The 16,895-nt window shown below is 42.1% G+C and overlaps 1 protein-coding gene across 1 annotated transcript; it reads left to right on the top strand.

Annotated features, from left to right (window-relative positions):
- Positions 1-11,916: 11,916 nt before the first annotated feature.
- Positions 11,917-12,942, top strand: LOC123995531 (trace amine-associated receptor 1-like). The gene has a single exon (XM_046299169.1). The coding sequence runs from the start codon at positions 11,917-11,919 to the stop codon at positions 12,940-12,942; it is 1,026 nt and encodes a 341-aa protein (XP_046155125.1).
- Positions 12,943-16,895: the final 3,953 nt, after the last annotated feature.

Here is a 16,895-nt window from a genome sequence, read left to right as displayed (position 1 = left end):
GCTGGGGAAAGTGGAAGTGTGAACACGTACCCCCTTATGGATTTGGGACGCAGGCTGGGTCTTTTATTAGGACCCAGGGCAATATTTTGTTTGTGACGGGTAGGGTGTTCCGGGGTCCTTGTAGATCCCTGGTTTTATTGGAGGGGGGGGGGGGGGGTGATGACCCTCCCACTATGTCAGCCAAATTCTTTCTATTTGCTCCCAATTTGTAAGTCGCTCTGGATAAGAGCATCTGCTAAATGACTTAAATGTAAATGTCTTGTTTTCCTTCATATATTGTCGGTGGGCGGAGCCCGGAGGGTCGTCAGCGAAATGGGACACCTGGGCTCAGGTGTGTCCCGGGATAAATACACCTCTTCCCCATTCATTGAGGAGACCCTCTATATGCAGACACGCTGTTAGAGTTTGTTTGTGGCAGTTTTATGGCCGATTTTGTTTGCTTTGACACCTTTCACCACCCCTTATTATCACATATATGCACGCAACCACTCACTTACACTGCTGATTACTGACTACACACACTATTGTTAATTGTATTTAGGTTACTTCAGTAACTGTTATTCCTTAACTCCACGTTGTTTCCCTTTTTGTTACGGACTTTGAGCCAGTTCATGACATGCTGTACATATTAATCTGGATCTGTGAAACTGGCCCATAATGTAGGTTGTAATGTGATAACTAAGTCATATGCTACATACATTTATTATTTCCTTTAATGTTTAGTTGGCCTTGTTTTCCATCCGTATCTGAGATGCAAACATGTTATGCTACATCTAGCCTCTGAAGCCTAGGCTTCTCAAGAAGGATGGCTACGTGAAATGGTATGCATTTGAAAAACTCTAGGCTTGTACAAGGACTTTACCGTATGAAATTAGAGATTCCAAACAGTCAGTAACTGGGTCAAAGCTTTTAGCACAGACTTAAACATGATAGACCGGAGAGGATGGGCAGCAGGAAACCTAGTGGTCGGACACATCACAGTGAACAGGCAGAGGACCAACAGTCAGTAATCAGATACTCAAAAGGTTGGCTGAGAACATTTTATTTTTTATTTTTTATTTCACCTTTATTTAACCAGGTAGGCTAGTTGAGAACAAGTTCTCATTTGCAACTGCGACCTGGCCAAGATACAGCATAGCAGTGTGAGCAGACAACACAAAGTTACACATGGAGTAAACAATTAACAAGTCAATAACACAATAGGAAAAAAAAGTGGAGTCTATATACATTGTGTGCAAAAGGCATGAGGTAGGCGAATAACTACAATTTTGCAGATTAACACTGGAGTGATAAATGATCAGATGGTCATGTACAGATAGAGATATTGGTATGCAAAAGAGCAGAAAAGTAAATAAATAAAAACAGTATGAGGATGAGGTAGGTAAAAATGGGTGGGCTATTTGCCGATAGACTATGTACAGCTGCAGCGATCGGGTTAGCTGCTCAGATAGCAGATGTTTGAAGTTGGTGAGGGAGATAAGTCTCCAACTTCAGCGATTTTTGCAATTCGTTCCAGTTACAGGCAGCAGAGAACTGGAACGAAAGGCGGCCAAATGAGGTTTTGGCTTTAGGGATGACCCAGTGAGATACACCAGCTGGAGTGCGTGCTACGGATGGGTGTTGCCATCGTGACCAGTGAACTGAGATAAGGCGGAGCTTTACCTAGCATGGACTTGTAGATGAACTGGAGCCAGTGGGTCTGGCGACGAATATGTAGCGAGGGCCAGCCGACTATAGTGTACAAGTCGCAGTGGTGGGAGGTATTAGGTGCTTTAGTGACAAAACGGATGGCACAGTGATAAACTGCATCCAGTTTGCTGAGTAGAGTGTTGGAAGCAATTTTGTAGATGACATAGCCGAAGTCGAGGATCGGTAGGATAGTCAGTTTTACTAGGGTAAGTTTGGCGGCGTGAGTGAAGGAGGCTTTGTTGCGGAATAGAAAGCCGACTCTTGATTTGATTTTCGATTGGAGATGTTTGATATGAGTTTGGAAGGAGAGTTTACAGTCTAGCCAGACACCTAGGTACTTATAGATGTCCACATATTCAAGGTTGGAACCATCCAGGGTGGTGATGCTGGTCGGGCGTGCGGGTGCAGGCAGCGAACGGTTGAAAAGCATGCATTTGGTTTTACTAGCGTTTAAGAGCAGTTGGAGGCCACGGAAGGAGTGTTGTATGGCATTGAAGCTTGTTTGGAGGTTAGATAGCACAGTGTCCAATGATGGGCCGAAAGTATATAGAATGGTGTCGTCTGCGTAGAGGTGGATCAGGGAATCGCCCGCAGCAAGAGCAACATCATTGATATATACAGAGAATAGAGTCGGCTCGAGAATTGAACCCTGTGGCACCCCCATAGAGACTGCCAGAGGACCGGACAACATGCCCTCCGATTTGACACACTGAACTCTGTCTGCAAAGTAATTGGTGAACCAGGCAAGGCAGTCATCCAAAAAACCGAGGCTACTGAGTCTGCCGATAAGAATATGGTGATTGACCTAGTCGAAAGCTTTGGCAAGGTCGATGAAGACGGCTGCACAGTACTGTCTTTTATCGATGGCGGTTATGATATCGTTTAGTACCTTGAGCGTGGCTGAGGTGCACCAGTGACCGGCTCGGAAACCAGATTGCACAGCGGAGAAGGTACGGTGGGATTCGAGATGGTCAGTGACCTGTTTGTTGACTTGGCTTTCGAAGACCTTAGATAGGCAGGGCAGGATGGATATAGGTCTGTAACAGTTTGGGTCCAGGGTGTCTCCCCCTTTGAAGAGGGGGATGACTGCGGCAGCTTTCCAGTCCTTGGGGATCTCAGACGATATGAAAGAGACGTTGAACAGGCTGGTAATAGGGGTTGCGACAATGGCGGCGGATAGTTTCAGAAATAGAGGGTCCAGATTGTCAAGCGCAGCTGATTTGTACGGGTCCAGGTTTTCAGAACATCTGCTATCTGGATTTGAGTAAAGGAGAACCTGGAGAGGCTTGGTCGAGTAGCTGCGGGGGGGGGGGGGGGCTGTTGGCCAAGGTTGGAGTAGCCAGGCGGAAGGCATGGCCAGCCGTTGAGAAATTCTTGTTGAAGTTTTCGATATTCATGGGTTTATCGGTGGTGACCGTGTTACCTAGCCTCAGTGCAGTGGGCAGCTGGGAGGAGGTGCTCTTGTTCTCCATGGACTTCACAGTGTCCCAGAACGTTTTGGAGTTGGAGCTACAGGATGCAAGCTTCTGCCTGAAGAAGCTGGCCTTAGCTTTCCTGACTGACTGCGTGTATTGGTTCCTGACTTCCCTGAACAGTTGCATATCGCGGGGACTGTTCGATGCTATTGCAGTCCGCCACAGGATGTTTTTGTGCTGGTCGAGGGCAGTCAGGTCTGGAGTGAACCAAGGGCTATATCTGTTCTTAGTTCTGCATTTTGTGAACGGAGCATGCTTATCTAAAATGGTGAGGAAGTTACTTTTAAAGAATGACCAGGCATCCTCAACTGACGGGATGAGGTCAATGTCCTTCCAGGATACCCGGGCCAGGTCGATTAGAAAGGCCTGCTCACAGAAGTCTTTGACAGTGAGCGTTTGACAGTGATGAGGGGTGGTCGTTTGACTGCGGCTCCGTAGCGGATACAGGCAATGAGGCAGTGATCGCTGAGATCCTGGTTGAAGACAGCGGAGGTGTATTTGGAGGGCCAGTTGGTCAGGATGTAGTCTATGAGGGTGCCCTTGTTTACAGATTTAGGGCTGTACCTGGTGGGTTCCTTGATGATTTGTGTGAGATTGAGGGCATCTAGCTTAGATTGTAGGACTGCCGGGGTGTTAAGCATATCCCAGTTTAGGTCACCTAACAGAACAAACTCTGAAGCTAGATGGGGGGCAATCAATTCACAAATGGTGTCCAGGGCACAGCTGGGTGCTGAGGGGGGTCGGACCTGGAAAGTATGACATTACTTTGCAGGCCGTCTCTGCAGTAGACTGCATCTCCTCCCCCTTTGGCAGTTCTATCTTGACGGAAGATGTTATAGTTGGGTATGGAAATCTCAGAATTTTTAGTGGCCTTCCTGAGCCAGGATTCAGACACGGCAAGGACATCAGGGTTAGCAGAGTGTGCTAAAGCAGTGAGTAAAACAAACTTAGGGAGGAGGCTTCTGATGTTGACATGCATGAAACCAAGGCTCTTTCGATCACAGAAGTCAACAAATGAGGGTGCCTGGGGACAAGCAGGGCCTGGGTTTACCTCCACATCACCCGCGGAACAGAGGAGGAGTTGTATGAGGGTGCGGCTAAAGGCTATCAAAACTGGTCGCCTAGAGCGTTGGGGACAGAGAATGAAAGGAGCAGATTTCTGGGCATGGTAGAATATATTCAGGGCATAATGCTCAGACAGGGGTATGGTGGGGTGCGGGTACAGCGGAGGTAAGCCCAGGCACTGGGTGATGATGAGAGAGGTTGTATCTCTGGACATGCTGGTTGTAATGGGTGAGGTCACCGCATGTGTGGGAGGTGGGACAAAGGAGGTATCAGGGGTATGAAGAGTGGATCTAGGGGCTCCATTGTAAACTAAAACAATGATAACTAACCTGAACAACAGTATACAAGGCATATTGACATTTGAGAGAGACATACAGTAATCACAGGTGTTGAATTGGGAGAGCTAGCTAAAACAGTAGCTAAAACAGTAGGTGAGACAACAACAGCTAATCAGCTAGCACAACAACAGCAGGTAAAATGGCGTAGGCTAGGCAGGGGGGGTCAGATTAACTACACATAGAGCCTGAGTGCGGCTGGGGCCGACAGATAAAACATAAACAAGCAGAATGGAGTACCATGATTAATGGACAGTCTAGCACGCATCAGCTATGTAGCCAAGTGATCAGTGTCCAGGGGGGCAGCAGTGGATGGGGCAGGGAAGCTGGACTGGCGAGTGTTATCCAGGTTAAAAAACAGTTAGCAGTGGCTAACAATGAATAAATAGCTTGTAGCTAGTTAGCTGGTTAGCTTCTGGAGCTTCTTGAGTGTGTTCTAAAAATTAAAAATAATGGCGATTCCGTATCACATTGGGTGAGGCAGGTTACCGGAAGGTATAAACAAATTAAAAATAGAAAAGAGAAAGTAAATATGGGTCCAGTGAGTGTTTGGGACGCGGCGATTCAGACGGTTAGCAGGCCTGTGCTAACAAGCTAACAGTTAGTAGGCCAGGGCTAAACAAGTTAGCAGTTAGCGGACCGGGGCTAAACAAGCTAGCAGTTAGCAGGCCAAATTAGCAAGCATGGACGTCGCGATGGGGTGAGTCTGTTTATTCCTCTTCACGCGGTGACATCGATAGACCGGTCGAGGGTCCGGATATTGTAGCCCACGAGTATGCTTCGGTGGTAGCACAGGAGCTCTGGCCGGGCTAGCTTCAAGCTAAGTGGGTGGAAACGCTAGCCAGGAGTAATCATCCGGGGTTGCGGTTAGCTAGATAGCTAGCTGTGAAGAATCCAGCTGAAAATGTTCCGTTTGCGGTGGGAATCCGGTGGGAATCCGGGGATAAAAAATAATAGGTCCGTTATGCTCTGGTTAGAGTCGCGTTGTTCGAACTGGCGAGAGCTTTCCGAGCTAAAGGTTAGCTGATGACCGGTTAGCTGAAGACCGCTAGCAATGGTTTGCTGACTGATAGCTGGTAGCTAGCTGGTAGTTAGCTGGCTAGCTTCAGTTGATATAAGTACTTTAGAAGAAAATAGCTACATTGGGTGAGGCGGGTTGCAGGAGAGTATTTAGAAGTTGAGGTTTAACAACATGTTTTAAAAGATATGCGAAGAAAAATATTACATTTACATTTTACATTTAAGTCATTTAGCAGACGCTCTTATCCAGAGCGACTTACAAATTGGTGCATTCACCTTATGACATCCAGTGGAACAGCCACTTTACAATAGTGCATCTACATATTTTAAGGGGGGGGGGAGGGGGGATGAGAAGGATTACTTTATCCTATCCTAGGTATTCCTTAAAGAGGTGGGGTTTCAGGTGTCTCCGGAAGGTGGTGATTGACTCCGCTGTCCTGGCGTCGTGAGGGAGTTTGTTCCACCATTGGGGAGCCAGAGCAGCGAACAGTTTTGACTGGGCTGAGCGGGAACTGTACTTCCTCAGTGGTAGGGAGGCGAGCAGGCCAGAGGTGGATGAACGCAGTGCCCTTATTTGGGTGTAGGGCCTGATCAGAGCCTGGAGGTACTGAGGTGCCGTTCCCCTCACAGCTCCGTAGGCAAGCACCATGGTCTTGTAGCGGATGCGAGCTTCAACTGGAAGCCAGTGGAGAGAGCGGAGGAGCGGGGTGACGTGAGAGAACTTGGGAAGGTTGAACACTAGACGGGCTGCGGCGTTCTGGATGAGTTGTAGGGGTTTAATGGCACAGGCAGGGAGCCCAGCCAACAGCGAGTTGCAGTAATCCAGACGGGAGATGACAAGTGCCTGGATTAGGACCTGTGCCGCTTCCTGTGTGAGGCAGGGTCGTACTCTGCGGATGTTGTAGAGCATGAACCTACAGGAACGGGCCACCGCCTTGATGTTATATATATATATATATATATAGTTGAGAACGACAGGGTGTTGTCCAGGATTACGCCAAGGTTCTTAGCGCTCTGGGAGGAGGACACAATGGAGTTGTCAACCGTGATGGCGAGATCATGGAACGGGCAGTCCTTCCCCGGGAGGAAGAGCAGCTCCGTCTTGCCAAAGTTCAGCTTGAGGTGGTGATCCGTCATCCACACTGATATGTCTGCCAGACATGCAGAGATGCGATTCGCCACCTGGTCATCAGAAGGGGGAAATGAGAAGATTAATTGTGTGTCTATATGTTTAAAAAATATAAAAAACGATATATACAAGGGACATGACAAGACGTTCGACTGCTACGCCATCTTGGACCATGAACTTCTTTGAGGAAAAGATCATGATCATTAGAAAGCAAATTACGGACTCCTCTTTAAATCTGCGTATTCCTCCAAAGCTCAGTTGTCCTGAGTCTACACACTTCTGCCAGGACCTAGGATCAAGGGAGACACTCAAGTGTTTTAGTACTATATCTCTTGACACAATGATGAAAATAATCACGGCCTCTAAACCTTTAAGCTGCATACTGGACTCTATTCCAACTAAACTACTGAAAGAGCTGCATCCTGTGCTTGGCCCTCCTATGTTGAACATAATAAACGGCTCTCTATCCACCGGATGTGTACCAAACTCACTAAAAGTGGCAGTAATAAAGCCTCTCTTGAAAAAGCCAAACCTTGTCCCAGAAAATATAAAAAAACGATCAGCCTATATCGAATCTTCCATTGCTCTCTAAACTTTTAGAAAAAGCTGTTGCGCAGCAACTCACTGCCTTCTTGAAGACAAACAATGTATACGAAAATGTCAAGTTCCTTGGTGTCAACATCACCAACAAACTATCATGGTCCAAACACACCAAGACAGTGTTGAAGAGGGCACTACAACACCTTTTCCCCTTGAGGAGACTTAAAACAAAAAAGTTCTACCGCTGCACTATCGAGAGCATCCTGACCGGTTGCATCACCACCTGGTATGGCAACTGCTCTGTATCTGACCGCAAGGCACTACAGAGGGTGATGCGTATGGCCCAGTACATCACTGGGGCCAACCTTCCTGCCATCGAGGGCCTCATGTTTCGGAGGACTCATGACTCAACCTTTGCCTCTCCCAAGCCAATTGGGGAGTTGCAGCGATGAGACAAGATCGTAATTGGAAAAAAGGGGGTCAAATAAAAAATGTTTAGAAACATATTCTATTCCTATTTACAATAAAAAGTGACTCCAAAATTACACAATACATTATTTACCATTCACTTCTATTGGGCACAAAATAACGTGGAACACAACCGTAAAAAACAGCAAATGCATCCAACAAATTATAGAGTCACAAGCAATGTAGTCATTGCGTGCTGTGAATATGAGATCAAAAACCTAACTTCTAACTACTTTAAGACACATAAGTGAATTTGTCCCAAAACTTTTGGAGCTCACTGTATGTCTAAAATCAATACTGACAAAGTATCAGGAATAAAGGTAAGACCCATATGCAGACTGTCAAAATAACAATGTGTATTATAGCAACAGGGGCAGGCAATGACAGGTCAAGGTAGGCAGGGGTTGAGAATCCAGTAGGGGCAAAGATATAGGGTATAGGGGCAAAGGTACAGGACGGCAGGTGGGCTCAGGGTCACGACGGGCAGAGTAATTGGGCAGGCGGGCTCAGAGACAGGACAGACAAGGGTCAAAAGCAGGGAGGCGAGAAAAAGAGAGACTGGGGAAAAGCGGGAGCTCAGAAAACTCTGGTTGACTTGACAAACAAGATGAACTAGCAACGGACAAACAGAGAACACAGGAATAAATACACAGGGGATAATGTGGAATATGGGCGACACCTGGAGGGGGGTGGAGACAATCACAAGGACAGGTGAAACAGATCAGGGTGTGACACAAAGAAGTGTGACATTTGCCTTGCTCTCAGTTTTATATTAAACAATATCAGACACAGGTTTGTAATCCAGTTGGCCCCAAAACATTAAATCAACCTATGTCCACAAGTAGGAGTTAGCCTCTCCTCTCCCATATCTTATACATACTGTACCTACATACATACATACATACATACATACATACATACATACATACATACAGTTGAAGTCGGAAGTTTACATATACTTAAAACCTCTTGAGGATAGGGGGCAGAATTTTCACTTTTGGATATATAGCGTGCCCAATTTCAACTTCCTGCTACTCCTGCCAAGAATATAAGATATGCACATGATTCATAGATCTGGATAAACACTCTGAAGATTCTAAAACTGTTTGAATCATGTCTGTGAGTATAACATAACTTATGTAGCAGGCAAAACCCAGAGGACTAACTGTTCAGATTATTATTATTTTTTTCATTCTCTATTGACAAAATTGTCTTTGCCATTGGGTATTTAATAGGAACCCATTTTCAGATCCTACCGCTTCCACATGATGTCGCCAGTCTTTGGAATATGATTGAGCGTATTCCTTTGTGCATTGAATAAGTAGGCTAACTCGGAACTGGGGACACATTTGTGAGTTGCGTAAGACGTGAACAGCAATGCTGGTTTGGTTTCGTTCCTTTTAGTGAATACAGATTGCCCCGTCTACAATTTGATCTATTATTAACGTTTAAAAATACCTAACGTTGTATTACAAAAGTAGTTTGAAATATTTTGCAAAGTTTATAGGCAACTTTTGAAAATCTTTGTAGTGACGTTGTGTTTTGGGAAGCTGATTTTTTCTGGATCAAACGCACTTTATAAATGGACATTTTCGATATATATGGACGGAATTAATCGAACAAAAGAACCAATTGTGATGTTTATGGGACATATTGGAGTGCCAACAAAAGAAGCTCGTCAAAGTTAATGCATATTTTATATTTTATTTCAGCGTTTTGTGCAGCGCCTGCTACGCAAGCTCCTTTGTTTACTGCTGGTGCATATGGGTGCGTGCTATCAGATAATAGCTTCTTATGCTTTCGCCAAAAAGCATTTTAAAAATCTGATGTTGGCTAGATTCGCAACGAGTGTGGCTTTAATTGAGTATCTTACATGGGTGATTTAATTAAAGTTTGAATTTTATAGCATTTTATTTGAATCTGGCGCTCTGCATTTCCCCTGGCAACTGACCAGTTGAGACACTAGCATCTCCCCTATCCATAAGAGGTTTTTAAGTTGGAGTCATTAAAACTCATTTTTCAACCACTCTACAAATTTCTTGTTAACAAACTATAGTTTTGGCAAGTCAGTTAGGACATCTACTTTGTGCATGACACAAGTCATTTTTCCAACAATTGTTTACAGACCGATACCTGTGGATGTATTTCAAGGCCTACCTTCAAACTCAGTGACTCTTTGCTTGACATCATGGGAAAATCAAAATAAATCAGACAAGACCCCAGAAAAAAAATTGTAGACCTCCTCAAGTCTCGTTCATCTTTGGGAGTAATTTCCAAATACCTGAAGGTACCACGTTCATCTGTACAAACAATGGTACGCAAGTATAAACACCATGAGATCACGCAGCCATCATTCCGCTCAGGAAGGAGACGCGTTCTGTCTCCTAGAGATGAACGTACTTTAGTGTGAAAAGTGAAAATCAATCCCAGAACAACAGCAAAGGACCTTGTGAAGATGCTGGAGGAAACTGGTACAAAAGTATCTATATCCAGAGTAAAACAAGTCCTATATCGACATAACCTGAAAGGAATCTCAGCAAGGAAGAAGCCACAGCTCCAAAACCGCCATTAAAAAGCCAGACTATGGATTGCAAACTGCAGATGGGGACAAAGATAGTACTTTTTGGAGAAATGTCCTCTGGTCCGATGACACAAAAATTTAACCTTTTGGCCATAATGACCATCGTTATGTTTGAAGGAAGAATGGGGAGGCTCATAAGCCGAAGAACACCATCTGAACTGTGAAGCACGGGGGTGGCAGTATCACGTTGTGGGTGTGCTTTGTTGCAGGAGGGACTGGTGCACTTCACAAAAGAGATGGCATCATGTGTCAGGAAAATTATGTGGATATATTGGGTCTTCCAAATGGACAAGACACCAAGCATACTTCCAAAGTTGTGGCAAAATGGCTTAAGGACAACAAAGTCAAGGTATTGGAGTGGCCATCACAAAGCTCTGACCCCAATCCCATGGAACATTTGTGGGCAGAACTGAAAAAGCATGTGCGAGTAAGGAGGCATACAAACCTGACTCAGTTTCACCAGCTCTGTCAGGAGGAATGGGACAAAATTCACCCAACTTATTGTGGGAAGCTTGTGGAAGGCTACCCGAAACGTTTGACCAAAGTTAAACAATTTAAAGGCAATGCTACCAAATACTAATTGAGTGTATGTAAACTTCTGACCCACTGAGAATGTGATGAAAGAAATAAAAGCTGAAATAAATCATTCTCTCTACTATTTTTCTGACATTTCACATTCTTAAAATGAAGTGGTGATCCTAACTAACCAAAGACAGTGAATTTTTACTAGGATTAAATGTCAGGAATTGTGAAAACCTGAGATTAAATGTATTTGTCTAAGGTGTATGTAAACTTCTGACTTCATCTGTACACACACACACACACACACACACACACACACACACACACACACACACACACACACACACACACACACACACACACACACACACACACACACACACACACACACACACACACACACACACACACACACACACACACACACACACACTCTTAAAATGTAAAGGTAATTCCTGATAATGCCCTGAATGGAACTGGCCTTTAAAGGTAAATTGGGCTACAATGCGAAACTTCGGCAATACGGATTGTATCCATTCCCTTAAATCAAATTATTGTAACAATTTAGGCAAAAAGAGTCAAATGTGTAATGCGCTTATTGATTGGATGGTCTTGTGGTCGATGAAAGAGACTATCACATCCTCTCATAGGGAGTGGTTACAACCATGACATCATCAAATGTTGTGTTCTGCCACAGATTTCTTTATGTAGAGTTCAATGTAGTCATTTCTGATTGGTCAACTTTATATTGGGATCATCATTATGGTAATAGACTATTGGTACAAAAGCACAAGAGTCAAGTTCACATTTGTATCACATTGTGACCAAAGAAAAAGGATTCACGTGATGCAACACTATCTGCATGGCTGAGGAGAGGTAAGGTATGCTGAACTGAACAGAAAAATTTACATATTTCCAATGAATAAGCAACAGTAAAGTACATTTTAATACATTTTATTAAGTGACAAAAATACAGCATTTGAGTTTGTTTAATTAAATCATCCAACATAATGTAATAATTTCCAACTAGTATTAATTTTAAGACAATAATGTATATTTTATATTTCAGATAAGATTCTTTCAACTACGTCCATGGAACGAGGAATCAGTCTCAGCAAGGCTGATATTGTTGAGAATATATTTCTATGTTTTGAATCGGTGAATGGGTCTTGCATAAGATCAATCTTTCCTCCAACAATACGAGTATTACTTTATCTCTTACTTGGCTCAATGTCTGTTCTCACAGTGTGTGGCAACCTTCTTGTAATCATCCCCATCATTCACTTCAAACAGCTCCACACCCCAACCAACTACCTCATCCTCTCTCTGGCTGTGTCAGACCTTCTCTTGGGGGTTTTAGTGATGCCTCCCAGCATGGTATATTCAGTGGATAGCTGCTGGTATTTTGGAGATTTATACTGTAAAATCTACACCAGCACTGATGTTATGTTGAGCAATACATCCATTCTTAACTTGTGTTTTATTTCTATTGATAGGTATTATGCAGTGTGTCGCCCTCTCCTTTATAGATCTAAAATAACTGTTCACTTGGTTCTGATTATGATGCTGGTCATCTGGACTGGTTCTGTTATAGTAGTGTTTGGTATAGTATTTTTGGAGCTCAGTATCTGGGGCATGGAGGATTTTTACTATAATAATGTTGCCTGTGAGGGAGAATGTATTTTCTTTCAAAACAAAGCATCGAGTACTGCGTCTTTGGCTCTCTTATTCTACATCCCAGGAGTAGGGATGCTTAGCATCTACCTAAAGATTTTCCTAGTAGCACAGAGACAGGCACGCTCAATTCAGGGTACAACCAATCAGAACTCTGTAGGCAAATCACAGAGGAAGGCCACCAAAACACTTGCTATCATTATGGGTGTATTTCTATCATTCTGGACACCCTTTTTTGTCATCAACATCATTAATCCTTTTATTAGTTACTCTACACCACCCGTTTTGTTTGTAACATTTGTATGGATTGGCTATTGTAATTCAGCTATTAATCCCATGGTGTATGCATTCTTCTACAGTTGGTTCAGGAAGGCATTTAGAATGATCATTTCTGGTCAAATATTTCAACCTGACTCTTCAGAAATACAATTGTTTTCAGAATAAGTACAGTGAGCTCCAAAGTATTGAGAGAGAGAGAGACACGTTTTGTTGTTTTGGCTCTGTATTCCAACACTTTGGAATTGAATTGTGATTTCATTTGAGGATATTTTGATCCATATTGGGTGAATTGTTTAGAAATTACAGCTCTTTTTGTACATAATCCCCCCATTTTACTAAAACAAAAGTATTTGAGCGAATTCACCTTTGTGTGGATTAAAGTAGTAAAAAGGTAGGTTTTTGTTCCCATATTCATTGCACGCAACAATGACTACATCCAGCTTGGGACTCTACAAACTCTATCAATAGAAATGAATGGTAAATAATGTATTGTGTAATATTGGTGTCACTTTTACTTTAAATTATGAATGAGAAAGTTACAGACACACAAATATCGTACACCCAACACATGCTAACCTCCCCTGTTATTGTAATGGTGCGAGGTTAGTATGTCTTGGGGGTATGATATTTGTGCTTTAACTTTCTCACTCATCATTATTCACAATTCATTCAGGATTATCCGTAATCATGGTTTTAACCATTAATGTAGAGGTGTTTAGAAACGGGCCTCCTGAGTGGCACAGTGGTCTATGACACTGCATCACAGTGCTTGAGGCATCACAGTGACTTGGGTTTCACTGCAGACCTGTGTTCGATCCCATGGCTGTTACAACGGGACTCCATTAGGAGGACAATTCCCCCGGGTTAGGGGAGGGTTTGGCTGGGGGGGATTTACTTGTCTTATCAAGCTCTTGTGAGCATGCAGGGTAACTCTGGTCATCAGTTGAAACTGTGTTTTCTGCACACACTGGTGCAGCTGGCTTTCTGGTTGAGTGGACGGGTGTTAAGAAGCAGGTTTGGCAGGTCATGTTTCAGAGGATGCATGACTCCCGAGCCCATTGGGGAGTTGCAGAGATAAGACAAGATCTTAAACAAGATATCATGAAATTGGGGAGAAAAATAGGGGGTATAAAACATAACAACAAAATAAGTGTTTACAAACATATTATATTATTATTTACAATAAAACATGACTCAAAATGAGACAATACATTATTTACCATTAATTTCTATTGGTCATCAAAATAATCTGAAACACAAACCGAAAAAAAAAATGCAAATGCATTCCAAAAACTTTGTAGTCACAAGCTGAATGTAGTCATTGTGTGCCATGAATATGAGATCAACAACTTTTGACTACTATAATACACATATAGTGAATTTGTCCCAATATTTTGGAGCTCACTGTATGTCTAAAATCAATACTGACAAAGAAGTGTGACATATGCCTTTGTTCTCAGTCCTTTATTAAACTATATCAGACACAGGTGTGTAGGTTTAAAAAACAAGTATAATCCAGTTGGCCCCAAAACATGAAATCAATCCATGTCATCTAGTAGGAGTTAGTCTCTCCTCTCCCATATCTTATACATACATACATACATACATACATACATACATTTCATTTTGTATACATAACTCCAGCTGAATACATACATAAATGACATGGTGAAAATATTTTGCATACATACATAAATAAATACATTTTTGTTGATACATACATAATGTTTTCTGTGATACATTTTTGGACATACATACATACATACATACATACTGTATATCATAATTTTCATCTCATACATAACATACCATACATACATGACAAACATACATACTATAACAGTGGTGCAGAAAAGCATTTAGTCAGCCACAAACTATGCAAGGCATCTCCCACTTAAAAAGATGAGAGAGGTCTAAATTTTTCATCATTGAGGTTCCAATCTCAACTATGACAGACAAAACAATTTAAAAAAAAACCCTACAGCAAATCACATTGTAGGATTTTTAATTAATTTATTTGCAAATTATGGTGGAAAATAAGTATTGCACCACAGACTGTCCAGGAGTTGGCGGATGCTTTAGTCCAGGTCTGGGAGGAGATCCCAGTCAGTTTGAGACCATCCACCACCTCATCAGGTGCATGCCCAGGCGTTGTAGGGAGGTCATACAGGCACGTGGAAAACATCAAAACTACTGAGCCTCATTTTGACTTGTTTTAAGGACATCAAAGTTGGATCAGCCTGTAGTGTGGTTTTCCACTTTAATTTTGAGTGTTCCAAATCCAGACCTCCATGGGATGATAAATTTGATTTCCATTGATAATTTTTGTGTGATTTTGTTGTCAGCACATTCAACTATGTAAAGAAATAAGTATTTAATAAGAATATTTCATTCATTCAGATCTAGGATGTGTTATTTTAGTGTTCCCTTTATTTTTTGGAACAGTGTATGTTTGCACTTAGGTGATATTACTGAAATAAAGATTATTTGTGTTGATAATGTGCAATGTTTTTTTTGTGAAACTGACTATTTTTCCAGATCTTACTTTGAAATCACATAATACAGTATATCCCTTAATTTACCTTCATCTCATAACAACTGACCAACAGTACGCAATGGTATACAGTACCAGTCAAAAGTTGACACATCAACTCATTCAAGGGTTTTTCTTTTTTTTACTATTTTCTACATTGTAGAATACTAGTGAAGACATCAAACTATGAAATAACACATATTATATATGTAGTAACTCAAAAAGTGTTAAACAAATATATTTTATATTTGAGATTCAGACCCATTTTATTTTAAAACACATACATAAATGCCTTATATCATGTGACGTCTGTACTTACTATAAAGTCAGACACCTTTGGTCATTCATTACACATAAAGGCTTAATGATGTAAACACAAATGTATTAACACTTAGGGAATTATAACTAATAACTAACATACATCCTTTTATTTTTACATTTTTAAAACAATACAAATACATTCAGTTTAAAAGGTTCAGCAATGCAATTACATTGAAACATTACACAGGGATGTGAAGAGTGTAGCTTGTTTCTGAGCTGGCGGATGAATGGTTCTTGACTCTTTGCCTGCTGGAGGTACTACATGTTGGTTCCAACCTTAAAAGTAACAACAAAGAAAATGAGCAGGTCTGTCAGGAAATGCCTTTGTCACACCATCTGGATAAGGGCATTTCTGTAAAGGGGAGATTGGAAACTCATCAATCATACTATTGTATTCCTCTACTAGCTACATACATTTTGCTAGCTAGCTAACGTAGCAAGCACCTGCTGTGAAGTCACTGAATTGATTTGAAATAACGACTGAGGTACATCAGCTATGTAATTTAACTCAACACTTAACTGTGACAAACTCATTTACATGACAATAAATACGTTTTAACTTACTCGTTTTATGCTGTCCAGTGGCACCACAGGTGGGCATTTGATTTGCGAACTCATCCCGTGCGCTTATTGTGCTACAGAAACACTGGTAACCAGATAAACCTTGAAGGGCATGCCCTATGAAATAAAGGGCACCTACACTCAAAAATATAAGTTTCTTAACACTTTTCTTAGATTTTTCACAGACCTCAAAAGTCATCCCCCTGATGTGGTTTAAGCATTGTTGTGAATGCGCCATGATTTATACAGGATACTAACCTCAACATCAAAATCGTTAATCCATATCACAATTCCATACCTAACACCTTGATTTTGGACATAATTGCCTGAATGGACTATTTCTACCAAGGATTAACAAGAAAAAAATGTCTAACAAAACAAAACCTGCTGAAGAAACACAGCGGAACCTGGAAATACCATCCACAACAACACTGAGTGAGTAAAGTTCAGTCTGAACCTACTTCTGAACGCTAAAAGTAAAAGACAATAATATGTGTTATATAAAGCTTAATGAATAAGGCTACAAAGTACCAAGCTGCTAGGAAAGAAACTGACCAACAACCTCAATTAGCACTGAGGTGTGAAGTCAGAGGTACTTGACACCGGCAGGAGTCTCACAAGCCCTCTACCGTCATTCACAGTGTCATGTTCCGACCTTCCTTTATTCCTTTATTATGTCTTTGTGTTAGATTGGTCAGGGCGT

The sequence above is a fragment of the Oncorhynchus gorbuscha genome, linkage group LG14 (genome assembly GCF_021184085.1).
Source record: "Oncorhynchus gorbuscha isolate QuinsamMale2020 ecotype Even-year linkage group LG14, OgorEven_v1.0, whole genome shotgun sequence".
NCBI lineage: Eukaryota > Metazoa > Chordata > Actinopteri > Salmoniformes > Salmonidae > Oncorhynchus > Oncorhynchus gorbuscha.
Note: the sequence above shows the minus strand (reverse complement) of the source record. Positions and strands in the feature narration are given on the sequence as shown.